This window comes from Panonychus citri, unplaced genomic scaffold, assembly GCF_014898815.1.
Source record: "Panonychus citri isolate SS breed McGregor unplaced genomic scaffold, ASM1489881v1 Contig00103, whole genome shotgun sequence".
Classification (NCBI taxonomy): domain Eukaryota; kingdom Metazoa; phylum Arthropoda; class Arachnida; order Trombidiformes; family Tetranychidae; genus Panonychus; species Panonychus citri.
In genome coordinates this window covers 123,381-147,072 of record NW_026515508.1, presented here as the reverse complement: position 1 = coordinate 147,072, position 23,692 = coordinate 123,381, and the positions used below count along the sequence as shown (strand labels likewise).

At 30.2% G+C, this 23,692-nt stretch overlaps 2 protein-coding genes, 1 long non-coding RNA gene and 1 other non-coding gene across 8 annotated transcripts in view; 2 read left to right on the top strand and 2 right to left on the bottom strand.

The window, feature by feature from the left end:
* LOC128388848 (uncharacterized) overlaps positions 1-9,778 on the bottom strand; it is a 28,449-nt gene extending 18,671 nt beyond the window's left edge. Inside the window, exon 1 of one of the 2 annotated variants that reach the window (XM_053348306.1) lies at positions 8,980-9,778. In XM_053348306.1, coding sequence (XP_053204281.1) covers positions 8,980-9,029 — 50 coding nt within the window. In that variant the 5' untranslated portion in view covers positions 9,030-9,778. The remainder of the gene's footprint in view (positions 1-8,979) is intronic. The other variant, XM_053348305.1, reaches the window with a different exon arrangement.
* Positions 1,358-6,595, top strand: LOC128388850 (uncharacterized). Of its 4 annotated transcripts, none has more exons than XR_008325350.1 (3): positions 1,358-4,405; positions 4,517-4,620; positions 5,328-6,595. It is a non-coding gene; the product is annotated as an uncharacterized LOC128388850 (long non-coding RNA). The 4 variants fall into 4 exon arrangements; XR_008325348.1 differs by having other exon boundaries at positions 1,365-4,405; positions 4,517-5,949; positions 6,048-6,595; XR_008325349.1 differs by having other exon boundaries at positions 1,366-3,630; positions 3,727-4,405; positions 4,517-6,595.
* A 1,076-nt stretch (positions 9,779-10,854) lies between the features above and the next one.
* On the top strand, positions 10,855-14,568 carry LOC128388849 (serine palmitoyltransferase 1-like). The gene is made up of 8 exons (XM_053348307.1): positions 10,855-11,539; positions 12,058-12,348; positions 12,487-12,581; positions 12,703-12,869; positions 12,956-13,218; positions 13,316-13,761; positions 13,855-13,972; positions 14,179-14,568. The coding sequence occupies exons 2-8, from the start codon at positions 12,199-12,201 to the stop codon at positions 14,353-14,355; spliced, it is 1,416 nt and encodes a 471-aa protein (XP_053204282.1). The 5' UTR covers positions 10,855-11,539; positions 12,058-12,198; the 3' UTR covers positions 14,356-14,568.
* A 3,732-nt stretch (positions 14,569-18,300) lies between these two features.
* On the bottom strand, positions 18,301-18,377 carry Trnak-cuu (transfer RNA lysine (anticodon CUU)). The gene has a single exon. It is a non-coding gene; the product is annotated as a tRNA-Lys (tRNA).
* Positions 18,378-23,692: the final 5,315 nt, after the last annotated feature.

Genomic DNA, 23,692 nt, shown 5'->3' with positions numbered 1-23,692 from the left:
ATCAACCAATTCAAATTTTTTGATAAATATTTCTAATATGATAAATCAACAATTATGGAAATTAGAAGTAACTCAATAAAAAATAAATAAAGAAGTTAGTAAAGTTAATTTTAAATCTAAGATTGATAGTGTTTCTAACGAAATAATTGATCAAGTTTTTTTAAATAAGCTTTCTAATTTAAATCTTTCAATTGATCAAATCACTATATTTGATAAAGTTAATATTATGTAAAATTATCAGACGTTAATCCTTTTAAAGTTTTCATAACGGGTGAGGGAGGAACAGGTAAAATTTTTATTTTAAAAAAATTAGTGCAAATTTTTTATTGTATTTGGGATAAAAGTTGTGTTGTAAGTGCTCTTACTGGACTTGCAGCTAAACAAATTGGTGGTTTGACACTTCATTCATTATTTTTTTTACCTATTAATACTTTTGGAAAAAAGTCGAAAACTATTCATTCAGCTAAGCTAGAGCAGTTAGTTGAATTTTACAAAAATATAAAGTTTGTTTTTATCGATGAAATAAGTATGGTTACTTCTGTACATTTTAATTATATCAATGTTAGATTACAAGAATTCAAACGCAATAGTTCTGATTTTGGTGGTATAAATGTTATTGTTTTTGGAGATTTTTTTCGATTAGCGCCAATTATGGGTTCATTTGTTTTTTCACAGAATGAGTCTTTTTTTCTCTGGCGAGAGTTTGAAATGCTAGAATTGATTCAAAACCATCGTCAACCGCATGATATTTATTTAGAAATTTGTAACTCGTTAAGATTAGGAAAAGTTAATTTAAAACAAATTAATTATTTAAAATTAGTAGAAAGATTGATATGCTCAATCTTGATAATAAGCAAAAGGAAATTATTGATAATTATCTTCATATTTATCCAACTTTAGAACAAGTAGATTTTTATAATCAAAAAATGTTAACTAAATTAAAAAATAACGGAATAGAGATTTTTACAATTTGTGCAGTCGATGTTTATAAACATGCAAACAATGATGATGTTGAAGTTTCTCTTGCACATAAAAAGTTAATTAGTTCCAATTATAATAAAACTGGTGGTGTTCCAGGTAAATTAGATATTGGTATTGGAGTTAGAGTAATGCTTGTGAGAAATCTGGATGTCGAAGCAGGATTAGTAAATGGTACACTTGGTACTATAGTTGGTATAAAATGGTCTGTGCCTAATTTTAATTCTAGTTTAATTAGGAATTTTATCTGTTTATTAATTAATTGTTTTCTTTTATTGTTTTTCAAGTTCTCTGGATCACAAATATATAAGAAGTTCGTTGTAAAGGTAAGAAAATTGTGGAAATGTTATTACATTTATTTTCTCCTTTTGAATTTCTATTAATTTTTACTCTTTTTGTTTTCTCATGTGTGAATTTACTGAAGGGACAATTGATTGGAAATTTGAAGTCCATTAAATTGTTGCATGGAATCAAGAAAATCTAATTTGCTGGACTTGATTGTTATTGGGAAAAATCACAGGTAAAGGTCATGTGAAGGAAATGATCGGGATAGAGGATAATTGAGTCGGTTTTAATCAGAACAAAGATTATTCGATAAAATCGTTCTAATTATTGGTATTGATTTGAATGATATTTGTTTTAATTGTTGTTGTCTAATGGAATAATTTAATTATCACAATTTAGAAGGTAAGAGTTTATTGATTGTTATTCTCTGTTTGGTTGATGTTTGCAATGATTATCAATCAGTAGAAAATATTAATCTTATTGGATAATCGTCATGTTTATCTTTTGGGATAAAAATTCACTGAGCCAAAGATAAATGTTATAGTTAATTGTGGCTCATCAATCAACAATCAGTTACAACAATTAACTGTTCCATTTCTAATTGGGGTTACAATACAAGGATAATGTATCAGTTTAACAATCAAAACTGGTTAACCTTTTGTGAAAATTTTTTCTGTGATTCTAATTGTGTATATTGGGATATTTTTGATCTTAAATCTGTAAGTATCATTGATAATTATCATTGACATTTATTGTTGTTTTTATGCAAACAATTGGCTACATGTTTTGACTGTTAATTGTGTAATCAGTCAATTGTAAATTGATTCACTGGTTAACCAATACAATTGTATCATAAAAAAAACGATAAATTGTTGATCGGTTGATTTGTTGACCGATTTTTGTGGCTCAATTCAATTGTGAATCGTTATTGTGATTATATTGACAAACTTTTTCCAGATTCAAGATTAAGATTATGATTAACATGTAAATCAGATTTTAATTAAGTTTATTCAACTTTAACCTTTGTTATTGTTAAAATGAAAAAGTATTAATTACTTGCTGAGTGATGATTGTTAACTAAAACAATTAAGACCGGCCAATAGTTAATTGTAAGTGTAACAACAACAACAACAGAAATTCAAGTCTCACCAGTTAATTGTGAATCCTTTTCATCTTTAATCATCGTTTTTCAATCAACTCACCCAAGTGACATAATTAACATTACCAGTTAACAATTATAATCCAAGTGACCAACACCCAATGGAAAAGGTTAACAATCAGTTAATTTAGTTTCTCACTTTTGATACAAATGATCAAATGTCCCCACCCAAGTATAAGATTTAATTGCTTTCTTAACTTTTAACAATTACAATTACAATCTCTTCCTTAACTCACCTTTACAATATATTAATCAGTTGATTGCAAAAAAACATTTTAACCCAAAATTTTAATGGTTAATATTAATAGATTAATGAATCAATTTCTCGATTGATTAAATCATATGTTCAACAATTTAAACTTCACCTTTTAATAATCCATTGCATAGTAATTAAATTATCAATAATCTGATTCTTTAAAAGTGATTAACTTAAATGTCAATCATTTAGTTTATTCATAAAACGCAAATATTAACCAATAATTTGATTGATTTAGTTAAGCTAATTGTTACAATTTGTAATTCAATCCATCAAAATAATGATTATAAACAAAAGGTTAAGATAATCAATATTCATAAAAACCAAGGTAAATAAATTGTGAGAAACAATATTTAATTGTTAATCCATAATCATGATGATCATGAACATTATCATGAAAATTTCTCAATATTAACTGTTGAAAGTTATTATTAAATCACAATCAAAGTCGCTGATCATAATCATTATCATCATGAAATAATTTCCATCACATTATCAACCTAGTGATCGGGAAGATGATTTAATTGATGATCATGATGAAGATGAAAAAATTGTTAAGATAATTGATAAACTATCATGTTAGTTTCATCCATTTCCAACATGTTCAGTTTTCTCATGATTATCACCAATTCCCTGAGCTGAAAATGTAAAAAGAACCCAAATTGAAAATCAATTATCTCCTTGAGTCCAGAACTTTATCTGAATTTCTATCAACGAACCAATAGATTTGCTATTCCATCAAAATCTTTACTTTGTTATACTCTAATTCCTGATTGAAATGATCAACTTCTTTCATTACTATGATTAAATTAATAGAATCAAGGTTAACTAATTAATAGAAACTACTAATATGTTATAATGAATGAAGACCTTTTCGTCTGAATAAATAAAATTCAATATCACGAATCATGATGATGATCAACATGAAGGTAACTCGCTACTGATTATACAAGTTAAGAATTTTTTTTTCTATTAATATTACTGATCATCATTTTCTTCATCATGATAACATCAATAACTGTTAACAATAACAACTTTTTCTTTGTAGTTTGCAAAGACTGGAAGAGACGATAATTCATTTCTTCATCATGCTCATCATGGTGAAGATAAAGAGCTGATGTTGTTTCAGGTCAAATGGAATCGCCCATCATTTCAATTCTCAAATTGAATAAAATAAACAATCAATCTTATCCTTTAGCCTTTCGTACTCTCCCTCACAATGGTAACAAGCAAATGGATCACAAAGTGGCCTCAGTTTGATGATTGGAAATCGATATTTTTCATCATCTCATTTTAAAAATGTCCATTTCTTGTGTCCACCTGATTGTAAATAATTACACAAACACCAAGAAAACACAATCAATTTCATTGATTAGAAAGAAAAAATCAGACCAACAACCCGGTTATTTATAGTTATCAATACGTTGATGAACATCATGATGAGGAACTGAACTTTTTTCTGCTCTTTCTTCATCTCAAATCTACAATTTAGATTATTTTTTCTTATTCTCATGTCTTGAGCTGATTTAAGGGCGAAAATGAGCTTCGTTATGCTTACTCAAAGATCTCATCTGATTCAGTTAAATGTCGATCGCCGATTCATTCGTGATTTAATTAGAAACATTTTCCTTAATATCTCAATCAAAGTTCAGCTCAATTAGCTGTCACACGAAATTTATCGCAATCTCCATCAGCAATTATCATTAAATGATTAAGTTCAGCAAAAGGTAAATCATTTCAGGAGAATATCAATAATTCTTGCAACATGGAGACTATTTGCCATTCGACTAATTTTCTATCTCTCTCTTTCTCTTTCTCTTTCTATTCTCTATCTTTAGAATCATCATGAAGGACCCAGAATTTTATTCCTAAAAGTTGAGATTCTCCATGAAACATTAGAACCCTGAAGAAATCAATAGTTCCCTGGCTCTCTGTTCAAAAGGTTCCAATGTGCTTTTGCGTTGTATTAACCTTTTCTATTCCCGAGTTTTCATCTTCCTCATCATCATGGAGTTAACAATAGAATCCAGGATTCTCCTGAACTAATATTCTCTTTTCTTTTCTTTTCTCTTCCTCATCTTCTGGTTTTTCGTAGACTTTTCTCTCTACTGGTTCTCTTTCTCCTTTCTTCATGAACAAAAAAGTAGGAAGATGAGGATGATGACGAAAGAGAAAAAAATGTGTTACAAGAATAAGTTACGATGATGAGGATGAAAAAAGATATTGATCTTTGATGGAATCGAGTGTGAAATTCATTGTAACATTTTTTTCTCTCACTAATCTTATTCTTACCATGATAATTTAATCAGTTCACCGATCTTTCATCGTCATCATCATCATTAACATTCAGCCTAATCACCGTTAAATTTTTGTCTTCACTTACGTTCATTAACAAGTTCATTTAACATGATAATCAAAAATTCATAGAGAAAAAAAAATTGAGCAAAAAATGAACAACACTTTCCATTCAGATCCTGATGATTCAACTTATTCACCATGATGATTTTTTTGAATTTACAATATTATCACATTATTTATATTCATATTGGTCACTTGCAAATGCAAGGTCATCATGAACTGAATTATATTATCACCATTTGATTTAAATAATGTAAATATATTGTTATGTAAATTGTTTTTTTTTCTCAGCAATCAGATTGGAGATTGAAATCAAATCAATAACTGAATTTGATTCCTTGACTCTTGGTGTTTACTCAAGGAGATCCAAGGAGAGTTTTTTTGTTTGCTATTTATTTGTTGGTGGAAAATTATCAATAATGATTATCCAGAATTGACTCAATGATTGACAGTTTTTCTTTTAAATTCAATTCTCATGGTGAAATGAGATAAAATTTCACTTGAAATTGAACTTTTACCTTATCATTTGTTGGTGTCCATTTGGTGATTCATTGGCTGTCAATTGTTTCATCATCATGAATATTGTATTAGATTATCATGTTAACTATTATTATGGAACATGAGTTGAAATTTAAGATTCTAAATGATCATGGGGACGATTGAAAAGGCGATCGATTAACTTGATGAATTGATGTATCATGATGATCATCAGGGAGGAGAAAATGCTTCAATTTTGTTGAAGAAGAAGAAAAAAAATCCCTTCCAGAATCATTATCGTTTTCTGAATAATATGGAATCCAGAATTTTGTGATTCTCTATTATGATATATATTATGTTTCCATGAATTCTTGTCAGGGAACTTTTTCTCTTTCTCTCTCTGCTTCCCTGAACTCTGACTCTCAACATCATCATGGTAAAATATACTATCCGGCTCTGACTGAGTTTTCTGGGTCATAAGTAATAATATTATCATGTTAATATCAATTGTTATTTCATTTTCTGTCTGTTTAGATTACTGTCCAGTTTCCAGTTGATGGAATCAGACTACTGACCACTGAATTGAATTTCCTACGATTTCTCATTCTTGAAACCATGATGATGATAAATTCCAACCATTGGTAAAACCAGATACTCGGATTAACACAACAATTAAAATTGATTGTAATTCAATTGTGAATTTCTCAATCACAATGTTCCAAATGTAACTAATAACATTGAGTGAGAAAATATCTCTCTTCAATTTATTCCTGAATCCAGGGAATTGGATCACATTCTGATCATGATGATATTCAAATATTCAGGTTTCCATCTTTGATTCATTAGATTCATCATAGTGATCATCAGGAACTCTCCTCCATCATCATGATTCAGATTCAATTTTCTCCATCTCTTTTGTCATTATCAACATCGTCTTAATATCATTAACAAAGTAATGACTTCGTATCACTAATGATTGGACAATTTTCCCCTGAAATGTAAATATTACATGGAAATGGTTTATTATTGTCACCATAGAAAGGAAACCAAGATGAAATAAAGAGATAAAACTTTCTCGAGAATTATTCATTTTGTCAGAACTTTTTTCCCCTTCCCTGGTTTTAACCATCATCACCATGTATCAAATACATTTGTTATCCCCCAATTTATTTGACTCTATTTACTATATGAATACATGATGTTCATGTAATGGTTCAGTAAAGTTCAGAATCTGAGTAATATTTACTTATTTACCCTGTTAATATAATATGCAAATGCATTAAATTAATGATAATATTGAATGATAATCATGATGATGATGATGATAAATGAATTCAAGGTTAACATTGGGTAACAATTTTGTTGTTACAATAATTTCACCATGATGATTATCAATGAATTCAACTGAATTTATTATCGTATTGGATATGATTGTTTCCTCCTTTATTGTTGTTCCAATTTCATTACAATTCAATTGTTCAGATCTTTTTCAACGGAAACTTTCATGAAATGATAATTCAAACTCTCTCTCTTTTTAAATTTGAATTATTATCATTTTCTGTCTCATGAAATTATCTTCTGAGTAACTTCATGGATTATTGTTTTTGTTCATATTCCAAGGAAACTTTTTTTTTCTTCATTTGAATTGAACAAAAAAAAATGATCACAAAATTTATATATTCATGTGTTCAGTCAGAATCTCTAGTCTCGGAATTTATTATCATCATGATGGATTTTTATTACTTTGCTTCGTCTGAGATAAAGTTATGAGCATTCTGATGATGACATTTTCATTAGATGTTAGCATTTTGGTTGGTGTCGAAGAGGAAAATGCTAATAAATGATATTATCTTTCTATTAGTTGAGTTATCACCATGTTGATATGTAATGATCATGATGATTTCTTCATTTCTTTAGCTTTACAATTCTGATTCATTGGATTAATGTTCAGGCTTGAATATTTGTGTATCAACATTAGTGTTATTCACCATGATGGTAAATGAGAAATTATCATGAATCGTTGAACCTAATGGATGATTATGATTAGAGGAACAAATTTCGTTCATGATGATGCATTAAGATTCATTCTCATCTCATGAAAATATGAGTAAATACATGGGAACATATGGGATGAAGATGGAGATGAAGATGGAGATGAAGATGGAGATGAAGATTATAATCTAAGTGAGAATTTCATCTTCTTTTTTCCTTCTCTCTCATTTGTTTTTGTTTTCTTTTTTTATTCCATCCTAGCATGAGATGATGAGGATATTCTGAAGAAGAAGATGAAGATGATAAGGTAAAAAGCTTTTTCCATTCTTGATCGAACAATTTTTTTATTCTTCTTCTTCTTTTCATCTTGTTATATTGAAAGTCCTCTAGAATTTTATTCATCTTTTCCATCACTTTTATCTTCATCTTCATCTTTTTTTCACCTTTGTTGTCGTGGATCTTTTATCTTTCTTGGTGTAACCTTTCATGATGGAATCTGAATTAGAGGAAGACAATTTTTGAGCTTCTTTATTTTTATCCTCCTTTATCGTCATCATCATCTTCACCCATAGTTTCAAGTACCTCAACATTGTACTCTATTTATATTTATACATGATGATTTTGTAATATCACAATGAATTACAAAGTTAAGGTAACATGAGGAATCACTGAATGAAATGAAATACATTTAACTCAGTCAAATGTAATTACAGTAACAGTTAATCATGTGAGAAAAATAAACTCTAATCTCATTTAATTATAACCATTTGATTGGTGATTTATTTCTTACACTTAACGTTTTGTTGCAAGCTCATGATTATCATAATCTTTATCATGCTAATCCAGAATCAGAATCTCAAGACTCGATTCACTTTCATGAGTTTCAAGAGAGATATGGTAACGAACCATTGACTTTACGAAAAGACTTTTTCTCTTGCCTTTTCTGTTTACAAAGTATTTCTTTCAGCATCCAGAGAGAGAGAGAGAGAGATATTTCATCTTCATGTTCATCTGAAATTCAGAATCAATCAGAATCTGAACCATTTCCCATGTAAAACTATTGATCGTTTTTTTTTTACTTCTACTCATCGTCATGTTCATGATACTTGCTCATGTTATTTTATTTTACTCAGTAAAGAAAAACTTTGGTAACAATTCTGGTTTCAGGTTCAGATTACATGGTTATCATCATCATCATGATAATAATGATGAAAATTCAGTCTTTCATGTGATATATGTTTCATTTTTTTCATCATCATCATTAATATAAATGAATGTAAGTGAACATTTTTCTAGTTCATTGATTGATGGTGAAAAGTTTTCTCAATGAAAAATAATTAATTATCTTGAACTGATTTTACTCACATTGATTAATAATCTTAATTTTAATTGTTGTTCTTAACTTTTTTTTCTGTCATTTTCTTATCCTTTTAGATTATCAATCAAAAAGCTTTAATTGTAACAATCTTCTTACCGATTACAGCAAATGAATTTAGTCCAATCCCAGATTCCCCAATGATCCATAGTTTTAATTGTTGTTGATCTTTGTTGATGTTGATTAAATGAATCCAGGCTTGATGATGGTGATGGTGATGAAGTTTTAATTGTTATCAAGGTGAAAATTTAATTAGTGTTGATCGGGAAGTTAATAAGTTGCAAATCAATAGTGTTGAAGGTGAATTTTTTTTTAAATTGAGTAACAATGACAACAATTAAGTAAATAAACAAATCAATTGAGATGTTGAATGATTAATTAGCTGATGTAATCATCATGATGAAGATGCTGATGATTAGAGGATTAATGTTGACAATGTTGTTTATTGGTGAGTAAAAAAATCACAACAAGATTAAGTAAACAATGGAAACAATTTCAATTTAAATGATCAGTTAATTGCAAATAGTTAATTTGTGATTGGCACTTTTTGTTTTTCTTCAATAAAAGGATTAACAATAATTTAATTGATTGTGAAATAGTAACAATTTAAAATGATTATAACCATTGGATTGTTATGGTGACGATATTGATAAACAATCACATGAATACTTTTACATTGACAGATAATGTTTTTGATTGTTGACAATTAAAGGTGATCGCTGTGCTGATGATCATATTTCAATCCAAAATTAAAGTGTATTGATGATACAATATTGAACATGATTATCGGTGAATATCAATTGTAATCATGATATTATCTCATGAGATAATATCTGAATCTCATAATAAACATTGAATAATATTCCAATTGTTCAGTTGATGAGTTACTCGGATTGAAAAAGAAAAAGAAAAAATTCTACCAGACTCTCTCTCTCTCTCTCTCTCTCTGTAAACATGCGAAGTAAAAATTCATTGAGCCTGTCTTCTCAGTCTCTATCATCCATCGATCCATTTCCTGTGACTTTTCATCATCATCTTCATTTATCTTCACTTTTTATTTCTCTTTCACAAACAAACTTTGACTTTCTCTCTCTCTCTCTTTTCTGTCTACTGTTTCTATTTCAGAATATACTCTTTCTATTTTAAGATCTTCATCCAAGATAACACCTTCATCTTTCATTTGACCTCTCATCTTCTTCATCTTCATCTTCATCCTAATCATTATCTTCATCATGAATCTTTGTTTAGGTTTTGCTTACATTTAAGATGCGACACTTTATTCAATCGTTATTATTATTGTTTCTTATTTATATTTGTTTCCAACTTTTGGCTCAATTTTGCAATACTATTCATCTTCGAGTAGAAAGTTAATTGCAATTTCGTTTTATTATCATCTAAATGCCTCGAGCAATTTGTTTCAGACTCTTTTTTGCCATCGATTCACAATAATTAGCCATTGTAACGATTTCCTTTTCATGGGATAAACTTTTTACTTCTTCTCAACTGACTCAAACTCTCACTTTCCAAGCTTATTTTCAATCTCCATACCTTCCGGTTATAATTAACATACGTTTATTGGAACATTCAATTAAATAATAATCTCGATAACAAATGAAAGCCAATTAACTTTATTGACGAAAATCAAAACAATATAAATTAAGTTAAGTTCATCAAAAGTTCACCATTAGTTGGTGAGCTTCCAACTATTGCAACTTTGAACCTCACCAAGTGAGATTTTCATTTTTCAGCTAATCCAAAGAATTATAATTAGCAATTAATTAGATTAGGAGAAAAAAAATGTTCGATAATCAAAGGAATTTTCAATTCCAATTGAAAAGTTTGAAATTTTCTTCGGGTTAAAGTTTCAATTCTAAGATAATAGATGGCGACACTTATTCTTTCGTTTCCATGGAAACCGTTCGGTCAAAAAGTATAAAAGGAAAGAGCGAAATTTTTTCTGACTCATACTATGCATTTGATCTTATCTGATTGGGTTAATTGTCTTTACTTTTTGTCAATTTCTTTTTTTGATATTCTCTCTTTGTCTTTTTGATTAAGCTGAGAACTTCTTATTAAGAATTGACAATTTGTAATCTTTTAACCTGAGATGAAGACAAAGGAGTGCATTGGAGAGGATAAATGATATTCCTCGATGACCAAATATCCTTAAAGAGATCATATTAGGATTTACTAATGTAAACCTAATGCCGGAAATGATGTTCACTGAACAGATATCTGATTAACTGGTAAAATTTTTTCTATCAGGTGAATTACTCATGGTTCTTGGATTGATAGCTTGGAAATTCAACCAACGTGTCTTCAGCTTCTTAAAAAAAAATACTGTGATAATAATCTATGGATTAACTAAGTTCTTTTCTCTTGGTTAATCTTGGGTTATTTTACTTTTTCTCTTCTGCATCACATTATTTTTTTTTTCGAAGAGAATTCACGGAAAAAGGATGAATTTCCTTTTTATCTATCCATTTACCTTGAATAAATTCACCTGAGATGATGAATGAAGCGATACTGATCCGGCAAAAATGTTCTCCAAAAAGAACAAAAAAAAACAAAATGGTGTCAACAACAAATTCTCTTTATAGAGAATGAGAAAAAGAAAAGAGAAAAGAGAAAAACAAAAAAAGAAAAACAAACCACAAAGGTCAGTATACAAACCAAAGAATTTCAAAAGAAATTCTAAATCACATTATGTTCTTGAAATGGTCAATAATCGTAATCCAAGTGATTCTCTCATGAAGATAATCCCATCAGATTGGAATTCTAGATAATCCAAGGAAAGAAAATCTTGAGAGGATTGATTGACTTTTGTTCTCTTTGTAGAATAGAAAGAAAAATCAACAAAGAATCTATTACATTAGTTACATTTGATTCTCTTTGTTATACATTCGAGATTTGAATCAACTTGAAAAGATTAGGAAAATTGCGACAATTTAAGTTAATTAATCTTCTTCTTGTTGATTGTAATCATGTTACTCTAAGTTAAATCAACTCTCTCATTCTACTCACACAGACTCAGCTGTTTGTTTTTCTCTCTTTCATTTTCTATTCATTTATCGTCATCATTTGGTTACTTTTATTCTCCATTTGTTTACTCAAAATTGTTTAATTATTTTTCTTTTAATTGTAATTTTTTTCTTCTCTTAATTGTCTGTGATTTAGATTCCATCATTTGGATGGTGATGATTAACATCATTTTCCAATTACATTAAAATCAAATCAACTTGTGGCTTGGTAACATTTGTGATCTCCATTGGCTTTCACTCATTTGTTTACATTTCATTTTCTGTGTTAATTATCACCATGATTTGGAATTTAATTGTTAATTATCTAAATCAAACCTCTGGTTATCACATCTTTGTGGAATCTATTCTATTTCTTACTGTAATCTATTTATTGTTATTTCGTAATAAGAGATCAACAAATAGTAGAAGAGAAAAACTAACCGACAAGGTAAATTATTCTTCGTTTCTTCTTTTTTTTTGCTTTTACTTAAATTCTATTCTCCGTGATTTTAATTGTTCTTTTCTCTTTTCTCTTAATATATGTTACCTGTTCCTTTCTCGTGGTCATGGATTTTGATTTTATCAGGAAAAGCAACAACTGATTGATGAATGGATACCAGAACCATTGGCACCTGATATACACTCTGACCATTATGCCTTAAAACCTAAAATCATATCAAGGTTAGTTGATTCAATTTACTTTAACCGAAACAATTTAACCCAATCAATAATAGTCTTTATGTTTATATCTATTCTTTAATCGTAACTGACTTAAAACTGACTTTTCTCTCTCTCTCCATAGTAAATATGGTAAATACGTTTCCGTTGATGGCAAAAAGTGTCTTAATTTAGCAACACACAATTATCTTGGTCTCAATGATGAACAATCATTGGAAGATGCTGCTCTTGCTGGACTCAAGCAATATGGTGTTGGTTCATGTGGCCCAAGGGGGTTTTATGGAACCATTGGTTGGTTTTCAATTCTTTTCTGTTTTTTCGTTTTCTCCATGTATTCATCAGAATTATTGTTTAAACTTGTTTTTCTATTCTTTAAGATATTCATCTTGAATTGGAGAAACGTTTAGCTGCCTTTTTGAACGTTGAAGAGGTTATCTTATATTCCTATGGTTTATCAGCTGTTTCAAGTGCCATTCCTGCTTATGCTAAAAAAGGTGATGTGATATTTTGTGATGAAGGTGTTCACTTTGCCATTCAGAAAGGATTAGTTGCATCGAGAAGTTCAATCAAATACTTTAAACACAATGACGTTAATGATTTACACCGACTATTGAAAGAACAAGAGAAACAAGATATTAAGGTGATTCATCGTAATTGTTACATTTTTTTTCAAATGTCCTTGCTATAGTTGATTTCAATTGTTCGAAAGAGGCTAATCAAGTTTTATCTTCTATTAGAATCCAAAGGTTGCCAAAGTTACTCGACGATTTCTTGTCGTTGAAGCTCTCTATTTAAACCATGGTGATCTATGTCCACTTCGAGAAATGCTGGAACTTAAGAAACAATATAAGGTGCGAATCTTTGTTGATGAAACGGTTTCCTTTGGTGTTCTCGGTGAAAATGGACGAGGGATAACTGAACATCTTAATATACCAATTGATGATATCGATCATATCTCAGCAACCTTGGAACATGCAATCAGTGGATATGGAGGTTTTTGTGCTGGGACAACATTCATCGTTGATCATCAGCGGCTTTCTGGCCTTGGCTATTGTTTTTCCGCTTCTTTACCTCCCCTTCAAACGGCGGTCGCAATTGCAGCTCTCGATATATTAGAATCTAAGCCAAACATAACTCACAAATTGCGATCAAACTGTGAATATATTCACAAGAAATTGAACAGGTTAGATTAAAATCTTGAAACTACTCTCTCTCTCTCTCTCTCTCGCACTTAAGTGATTATCAAATTAATCTACAATTATTTTCTTCTGATTAGTTTGATTTCATGTAAAGTTTTTGGAGAAACTTTCAGTCCAGTGAAACATTTACGATTTGCAGAACCATTGGAATCGCATGATATTGAAACCAAACAGCTTGAAAAGATTTGTGATCATGTAAGTTTATCTTCAACAATCAATTTAATCAACTTGAACCAACACTTAAAAGAGGCACAATCTTACCTCACCTTTGATCATCATTAGAAAGTTTTTCATGGTGATTAGTTGCCATCTAATTCAGAAAGAGACTTTTTTTTAAAATATCATTGATTATAATTTTCTCCTTTTTTTTATATTACTATTTAATTAATCAATTATTCCAGGCTTACCAAAAAGGTTACGCTTTAACTGTTGCCCGTTACCTTGATGAAGAGATACTGGCTAATCGTCCCAGCATCCGATTACTTATCAATGCATCACTTAATGAAACTGAATTAACCGAAATCTCTCATGTGATCGGAGAAGCTTTTGATCAAATCTTCACCTCTAATTTAAAATAATCAAGTTTTCAAGTTGATACTTTTTCTTTGTTTCTATTTTCCACTCACAAAAGCGGCAAAATCCATCAAAGTCCAAGATAATTTTTCTTGGCTTCTTTTTAGGTCACAAATACAATATTATTTTATCCATAATATAAATAATACAAAAAAAAAATAAAGCAGGAGAAATGAGAGAAAGATGGAAAATAATAATAAGGTTTACCAATTACCAAATTATCATCACAACTTAATAGCATAATTATTTAAATATAATTGTGCATATTTTTTTTTCCAACCAGGATCATGATCATTAAGAAATTCTGTCAGCAGATTCCAACAAGTAAACAGCATTACCTCGAACTACAATCATTCCCAATGGAATTCTGGATTCTTTGGTTTCCTCTGTTGCCTCATCCAGAACCAGATTCATGAAAGGATCAAAACCACGAAGAATACCCGAAACCCTACGAGCTCCATTCAGGGTAAGAGTTAACTGTTTATCCAAATACTTTTTCAATTCCGGAGGATGAGCTCGACTCATGGTGATGGATTAACTAATAAATAGCTGCAAACGAAAGGTAAATGAAAAACAAAAGCGAAACCGATAAACAAAAAAGATCAAGAAAAACAAAGAAAAAATGAAGAAAAAAAAGACAAATCATTTACCTTAGTGTTTCGATTTTCTTCTAAACAAACAAGACGATCAAGTTAAAGTTGGTGAATTGTCAACACTCTAACAGGACACAATTAACTTAATGATTCCAGAAACGGTTAATCAAATTGATGAAAAAAAAATTAATTAACTATCAACAGTAACAATCAACTCTCTTTGTCAACAAACATGTTTCATAAACCACAACCGCCATCCTCCAGACGGAGGCACATGTCATGTGAAGCGCTTCGTTCAAAATAAATTATAAACTGTAAACAATTTAAATTGTCTATTAATTAACTTTTCCCTTTAATTGTAACTCTAATCAAAATCCATTCTGATAGTAATCCTTTTATTTAAAGGGATAAATTGACACGAAAACTTTAGGATAAGGATTAAGGATAATGAAATTATTGACCGAATCCAATGAAAAAAGGGAAACTGAAAAATCCTCAATATAAGAAAATCGTAATTGTGTTGATTCAATTAAATTTGATTGTTAATTTTTTGTTGCGATCTTTTTTTTTCTCAGTAAAAATGATCGATTTAGATAATCAACTGAAATTATTGTGCTCAAATATTGATGATCTTAAAATACTTCGCGATCAAGTGACTAATTTATTTGGTAAACAATCAACGGCAAGTAGTTTGTCAACAATTAACTCTAACACTGAGACTACAGGGGATAAACTGAATCAATTGATTAATTCTGATGGTAATCAAGGTATTGATTCATTGATTGGTCAAATGAAGGAAGCAATTTTAAATGGTCGAAGTTATTTTCAAACATTATACAATCAACCTGAACAATCAATTGAAATTAAGACTCTCCTTCAATCTCATAGTAAAGTTTTAAATGATTTAGAGTCATTTGTAAATTCAATTGAATCAAACAATTTAGTTAACACGAGTCAACAATCAATTGATTATCCTATTCGTCCATTATCACCAGAGATTATAATTGAATATGGAAATGATGATAAATCATCAACAACAATATCATTACAATCAAGATCATCATCATTAACTTCAATCATTTATCTTGATCAATCAAATTCATCTTTATCAACCCAATCATCACCACAATTAACCAACAATTTGGAAACAATTAAAACCAATAATAATCAGTTTAATTGTCATTCACCATCAACTTCAATTGGTTCATCAATCTATTATGATTACAAATATAATAATCGTCCATCAACAGCAATTAACTTTACAAATAACAGTTTAATTACTTGGCAACAATTAACTCAATTATTTGACAATTTAATGTCCAACAAACTTATCCAAATATTAATAGGTAGCTTATTCATTTTATTGTTAATTTTAATTAACAGTTAAATCACTTTAATTAGTATGTTGAATAAGAGGGAGAGAGAGAGAGAGAGAGTTGATTAACAATTAATAAAACTTTAATCATCATCAGGTAACCTTTCAATGTTTACTAATTGTAACAATTAAAAAGTGGAAATAAATTTTTTCATTAACAATCATCATGTAAATATAATGCTAATTGTGAAAATTTGTGAAACACTCCCAAGACCATTTAATCATCAACCCAAACAATTAAAACTCTAATCACTTGGTAAATCTGAGATGATTTAATTCTAGTTGATTGTCTTTCTCATAATCAGTAACAATTAACATATAAACAATTAACAGTTCATATCACGTATTTGTCATCATTAATTGTCATTCTCATCAGGATAATGATTAAAACAGAGGTAGAAACAAATTTAGTTAAATTAGTTTACGTTAAAACAAAAACAAAATAATACTATGAGTTAATTATCATCATCATCATCAAACTATTAATTATAATCACTGTGATTAAATCAATTTTGATTTGATTGTAATATTATATTACATTATTATCAACAACAATCAAGCAAAAGATTTGACCATTGGCCAGTTAACTAGGATTTGGAAAGCTCAGCAATTAGATTTGATTGTTGTAGTATTTTAATGTTAATCACCGTGTTCAGAATAATTAATTAACAATGAAAAAGCAAAATTATCTCCTTGTTTATTATTAATAATTAATAAATTGTGTCTTGATCACTTTGGTAACCAACTGATTAACCAAACTATTAAATATTTTCATGTCAATTTATGTTAACTTGTTTTTCATTTAAGATTTAAAAAATTAATCAATTTTTCAATTGATTTAAATTGTTGATGTTAATGATTAAAAACTATATCTTTAATTAAAAATTGATTAATCAATCATAAATTTATGATTCTAATTTTTTTCACTCTCTCTCTCTCTCCTTTAAATCATTAAATCATTAATTGTTAACGTGAGTAAATGTTATTAGTTAATGATAGTTAAGAAAGTGAACACATTGTAATTAAATATAACAATTAAGAGAGAGAAAAATAAAAAACAATCACCTTTGAACAATTAAGAGTAACAATTACGATGAAATATCAATTGTATTGACAATTTAAAACAATTAATTTCACTTTTCCAAAGTTAATCATTAATTGAAATCTTTTAATTGTTTACCATGAAACTTTTTTTTTTGTTACACAACTACTAATCATTATGATTAATTGTCATCATTAATATCAATACAATATCAAGTAGAAACTATTAACTATAACAATTAATAATTACATTATCAAATATCATTAGCTAATCATAATTATATTGCTTTTTTGTTAATTGTCAACGAGAATCAATAAATTATTTAATCAAAACAAAAATCTTCTCATTCTGTTGATTAACAGATTTTCATGTTAATCCTTTTCAAATTGGATTAACTTAATTCACTTTTTGGATTAGTCTTTTTCGCAACAATCTATTAATCTATGTTATCCCTTGATTACTTGTTAGTTAATCATGATACTTAATCTTATCAATTAACTATGAATCAAATTTAATCCGGTTAATCCTTGGTATCCAATATGTTTTCATTGTTGTTAATAAGCTTAGATAATAATAATTATTGTAAGGAAAATGTCAAAGAGAGAGAGATTAAGTTAATAATTTTATTACTTTGTTTTCAACAACAGGTAAAAGTCACCTTGACTTTATCTCTCTCTCTCTCCCTTGTATAAAACACTGTAATTTAGACTAACAAAGAAAAAGGAGAGAAGAATTAGGTTCTTCAATCAGTGAAGATTGAACCAAATTCTAATCAAATTAATCCAGTGAAATAATTGAATAAATAGTTAAGAATAACAAAACCAGTGAAATAAAAATTAAAGTCATCAAATTGATATTGTATTAACTAATACAAACAGAGGTGAAAAATTGTGTTATTGTTAACCACTCGGTTCCAACCCTAAAGGCTCCAACATTTTGGTGGCCCGTGTGAGGGGCTCGAACCCACGACCCTGAGGTTAAGAGCCTCATGCTCTACCGACTGAGCTAACCTTCGTCAAAACGTCGGAAAGTGAGAGAGAACCCAATTTTCTGGAAAAATGTCGAAACTTGACTGCAAATTGTTGGAAAAGTTGAAACCTATTAAACCAAAGGAGAAAACCTACGTTGGCTATTGACACCGAAGGTATGACCGTCGACGAAAATTCTTTGTCACCCTCGCTGGTTGGTTCAGCATGGACTTGGTGCCCAAGTAATTTATTGTGAATACATAAAACAATGAACGCTCACTTGACCACCCCATATCTAGCGTTCAAATGCAACAAGTCCAAGATGGAAAGACGTTAGAAGAGGTAAAGTCAAACATCTTACTCGCCTGTGGTAAAAGAGTTTTGATATTTGATTCCGACGATAAAGAACAAAAGATAAATATAAATGATATAGATTCAAGGAATGGAAAATTGAAGTGGTCAATGTCCAGAAACCTATGGTAAAATTCATTAGAAAACTAGTTAACTTTTCTTCCTCATTCCAAGGTTAAAAAGGACTGTATAATCCTCTCAACATTGATAATCCAGGACTGAATTCATGTTTCACGATCAAATTATATCGAAAGCACTTAGAACTAACTAAAGAAGGAAAGCGAATACATCAGTTGATGAAATAAGAATGATGTTAAAATCTGTTAAATCATTCTAATTATAACTCTTTGTTATCTCACTGATCGCAGGCACTGCTCAAAAATGGTCATTCGGAAGTGTAAGAAAATGCAAAGAGAGAGAGATTGTTAATCATTTTATTACTTTGTTTTCAACAACAGTAAAAGTCACCTTGACTTTATCTCTCTTGTATAAAACACTGTAATTTAGACTAACAAATAGAAGGAGAGAAGAATTAGTTCTTCAACAGTGAAGATTGAACCAAATTTAACAAATTAATCCAGTAACAAATAGTTAAGAATAACAAAACCAGTGAAACAAAAATTAAAGTCATCAAATTGATATTGTATTAACTAATACAAACAGAGGTGAAAAATTGTGTTATTGTTAACCACTGTTCCAACCTAAAGCTCCAATATTTATATTTATTTTTTAGTTTTATCACGGAATAACAAACTCTCTTTACCACACGAGTAAGATGTTTGACTTTACCTCTAACGTCTTCCATCTTGGACTTGTTGTATTTGAACGCTAGATATGGGGGTGGTCAAGTGAGCGACGTTCATTGTTTTTATGTATTCAAAATTACTTGGGCACCAAGTCCATTGCTGCTGAACCAACCAGCGAGGGTGATAAGAGTGCTTTTCCGTCGACGGTCATACCTTCGGTGTCAATAGCCAACGTAGGTTTTTCTCCTTTGGGTTTCCCAATAGGTTTCAACTTTTCCAACAATTTGCAGTCCAAGTTTCCGACATTTTCCAGAAAATTGGGTTCTCTCACTTTCCACGTTTGACGAAGGTTAGCTCAGTCGGCAGATGAGGCTCTTAACCTCAGGGTCGGGTCGAGCCCTCACACGGGCCACCAAAATGTTGAGCCCACCCTCTCATCTCAACAAACAGATGATGATACTAATCATTCTCTTCTGATAGTTTGCTCTGGACTGAATATGGTGCTGACGTGATCTGGAGAGCAACGAAGCATAAGATAATAAATGGACGTAAAATGTAAATTACATGATAATCATACAGAATCCATGCTATAAATTAAATTACCCATACATGGAAGCTTGAGTATTGACGTGATAAGTGTGAGACGATAATCAGGGTCAACAAATTTGCTGTAAAAGACTCATAAAGGAAGCACCGAGGTGTGGAGAGGAAATAAATGGGTTTGTGGTTAAAACCATATAATAGAGAAGATATATTGAGCTAGCACGACAACATCAGAATCTTATGTTGAAAATCAACTTACACTCTTTTCACTTTTGATCAAATATACACAGAAAAGAAGAAAGAGTAATATTTTCAACTCTTCTAATAGGATCATTAGCTGTAATTGTTCGGTACAATTAAGAATTGATCTTCCAATCACCAAATTATGACTTGTTAGCAACAGCCTCAAATCTAACCTACGAGGTACTAAATAACCATCAAAATAACCTCGCACATTGCAGATCAGATCCTTTCAACGAACACTGACTAGATGAGTTAGAGCAAATGATCCCAATCACCTCTCCAATCAGCCACTGTTGTTTATCAAACACAACGAATCAACGAAATCATGAGAGAAACCAGTCGCAATGGAAAATGGGAAAGATACTGAAAGCTTATTGAACTTTTCAAAGTAGAGTTACCATGGAAAAGTGCCCTTGCTCCATGGAAAATTGCAGTAACTTTCAAAACGATCAACAAAACAATCCTCGTCGAGTTATTATTCAGAGTCGATAATTACGCTGATGATCTCATCATACACAAAGTTGATCCATTCACCTTAATTCAATAAACAACACTGAAATTGTATCAAGAATTATGTTGGCCGAAGTTTATCGTGGTAAACACAACCTCGAAGCCACCTGAAATGTGTGAAGTAACCGAAGATGATTGCATCGAAAACTAAATTTGATACGGGAAAGTTCTGTCACAAAGTGCCTGAGGCCGGATTATGGAAATTACTGATGTGTTCATTGATCATATTAACTTTCAAATTAAAATAATTGAAAAGATGAAGATATTTTCGTTAACAGGATAAGTAACAATCATCTCACATTCTCAATTTTGTCTTGTTTATGGTAATAGTACTGAATATCTAATGTCATTTCAGATCGGTCAAACCTCGTATACATCTAACGACCCAATATCACACATGAGAAAGACGTGACTTCCTGGTCAACAACAATCAACTGGCAATTATCACCCCATGATTATGAGAGAATAAAATTAGAACCAGAAAAGTTAGAATTGCTCAAAAATGGTCATTAAGCTCAACGTCAAACCAATGAATCTTGGTTCACGTACCAAAACGACGCTTTTAACCTCTTTCTCGGACTCATCTCCTTTCTATTCTCGTCATGTTAATCCTCCAAATCGTCAAAATAATCTATCAACCTAGACCAACAGTTTACTAATGAACACTGAGCCTGTCATCATAAACAAAACTAAGAAAAGAATAAGGATAAACTTTCCCAATTAAGCCTGACTACATCCCAATTAACCAATTATTCTAATTTTAAGTTTTATTTTATTTCTTTTATTAGATGCCAGATAATTCTTTCCTCTTTATCACCAATATCTTAATCTTGACTGATACTTACGAGGAGTATTTAACCAGTCTGGTGTTCCCATTTCCACTTCAATTAGGAATAATAAAACTTCACTGTACAATGTACCATTAGACAGAAAAATGGTTAAGGTAACGATTTCCGCTGGAAATAAAAAAGATTTAGATGATGGCTATCAAGAAACCAAGAAACTCCTTAAATTTTGCCCGATAGTCTCCAAATTAAGAGAAAAACATTGTGCAATCTGCTTCAGATATGCACACGAAACCCGCGATTGCACCTTCTGCGCTGCTTGTCTTGAGGATGGTCACAAAATAGCTTGTTGCCCTTGGTTAAGAAAAGACGAAGAAATCCCAAGAGTTAACCTCATCTCTACCGATGATCAACCTTCTTCAAAACGTCGGAAAGTGAGAGAGAACCCAATTTTCTGGAAAAATGTCGGAAACTTGGACTGCAAATTGTTGGAAAAGTTGAAACCTATTGGGAAACCCAAAGGAGAAAAACCTACGTTGGCTATTGACACCGAAGGTATGACCGTCGACGGAAAAGCACTCTTTGTCACCCTCGCTGGTTGGTTCAGCAGCAATGGACTTGGTGCCCAAGTAATTTATTGTGAATACATAAAAACAATGAACGTCGCTCACTTGACCACCCCCATATCTAGCGTTCAAATGCAACAAGTCCAAGATGGAAAGACGTTAGAAGAGGTAAAGTCAAACATCTTACTCGCCTGTGGTGGTAAAAGAGTTTTGATATTTGATTCCGACGATAAAGAACTAAAAAAGATAAATATAAATGATGGTGATCTTAAGGAATGGAAAATTGAAGTGGTCAATGTCCAGAAACTCTATGGTAAAATTTCATTAGAAAAACTAGTTAACTTCTTCTTTCCTCATTCCAAGGGGTTAAAAAGGGACTCGTATAATCCTCTCAACGGCCATAATCCAGGACTGGACTCATGTTTCACGATCAAATTATATCGAAAGCACTTAGAACTAACCAAAGAAGGAAAGCGAATACCATCAGCTGATGAAATAAGAATGATGTTAAAATCTAATGTAAATCATTCTAATTATAATCCTCTTTGTTATCTCTACTGATCGCAGGCACTGCTCAAAAATGGTCATTCGGAAGTGTAAGGAAAATGTCAAAGAGAGAGAGATTAAGTTAATCATTTTATTACTTTGTTTTCAACAACAGGTAAAAGTCACCTTGACTTTATCTCTCTCTCTCTCTTGTATAAAACACTGTAATTTAGACTAACAAAGAAAAAGGAGAGAAGAATTAGGTTCTTCAATCAGTGAAGATTGAACCAAATTCTAATCAAATTAATCCAGTGAAATAATTGAATAAATAGTTAAGAATAACAAAACCAGTGAAATAAAAATTAAAGTCATCAAATTGATATTGTATTAACTAATACAAACAGAGGTGAAAAATTGTGTTATTGTTAACCACTCGGTTCCAACCCTAAAGGCTCCAACAATTATCCTTTGGGATTTTAATGTTAAAATCTGAAAAAATAAATTTCAAATTAAATCCAATCATTAGATTAACTAATTTCATTTGATTATCTTGATTGTAACAATTTAAATAAATTGTTTCCTTTACCTGTTCATTGAAAGCAACTATTGTTGTCTTCAATCATATTGATTGATCATAATGATTGTTTCCTAATTGTCATTAAACATGAAACTTATATCATGAGCTTTTTATTTTGATTTATCATGAAAATTGTGAATCAATCTCCACCCACTCTCACAATTTGATTATTGAATACAATTAATTGATTAACCAGAGATTCAATTTCAGAATCGGAATCATTTTCACATGAAAATATAGATACAAAGGATAAGAGAGATTTTTTTTTCTATTCTCAAAAAGTTCCAAGATGAAAAGTTCTGAACAAATTATTGATTCTATTCATCACTTTTCTGTATATTCTGTTGCTATACTATCATCATCATCATCATCTTCTCATCTTTGTTTTGATGTTTTGAGAAGAAGATGAAGATGAAAAAAGAAAAGAAAAGATAAATCTTACTCTAAATCTTTATCTTTCCACTGAATTTTCATTAGAAATGCAAATTCTGTCAGAGAAAAAAAACAGGTAACAACAAGATGATGAACTCAATTATGATGGAGATGAGGATGAGGAT

What these genes read in the sequence shown, in the direction of transcription:
- LOC128388849 (XM_053348307.1), top strand. Translation starts at nt 12,199, where the DNA reads ATGATTTGGAATTTAATTGTTAATTATCTAAATCAAACCTCTGGTTAT. An exon ending in AAACCTAAAATCATATCAAG is followed by an intron (nt 12,582 to 12,702) that starts GTTAGTTGATTC and finishes CTCTCTCCATAG; the next exon opens with TAAATATGGTAAATACGTTT. An exon ending in TTGAAAAGATTTGTGATCAT is followed by an intron (nt 13,973 to 14,178) that starts GTAAGTTTATCT and finishes CAATTATTCCAG; the next exon opens with GCTTACCAAAAAGGTTACGC.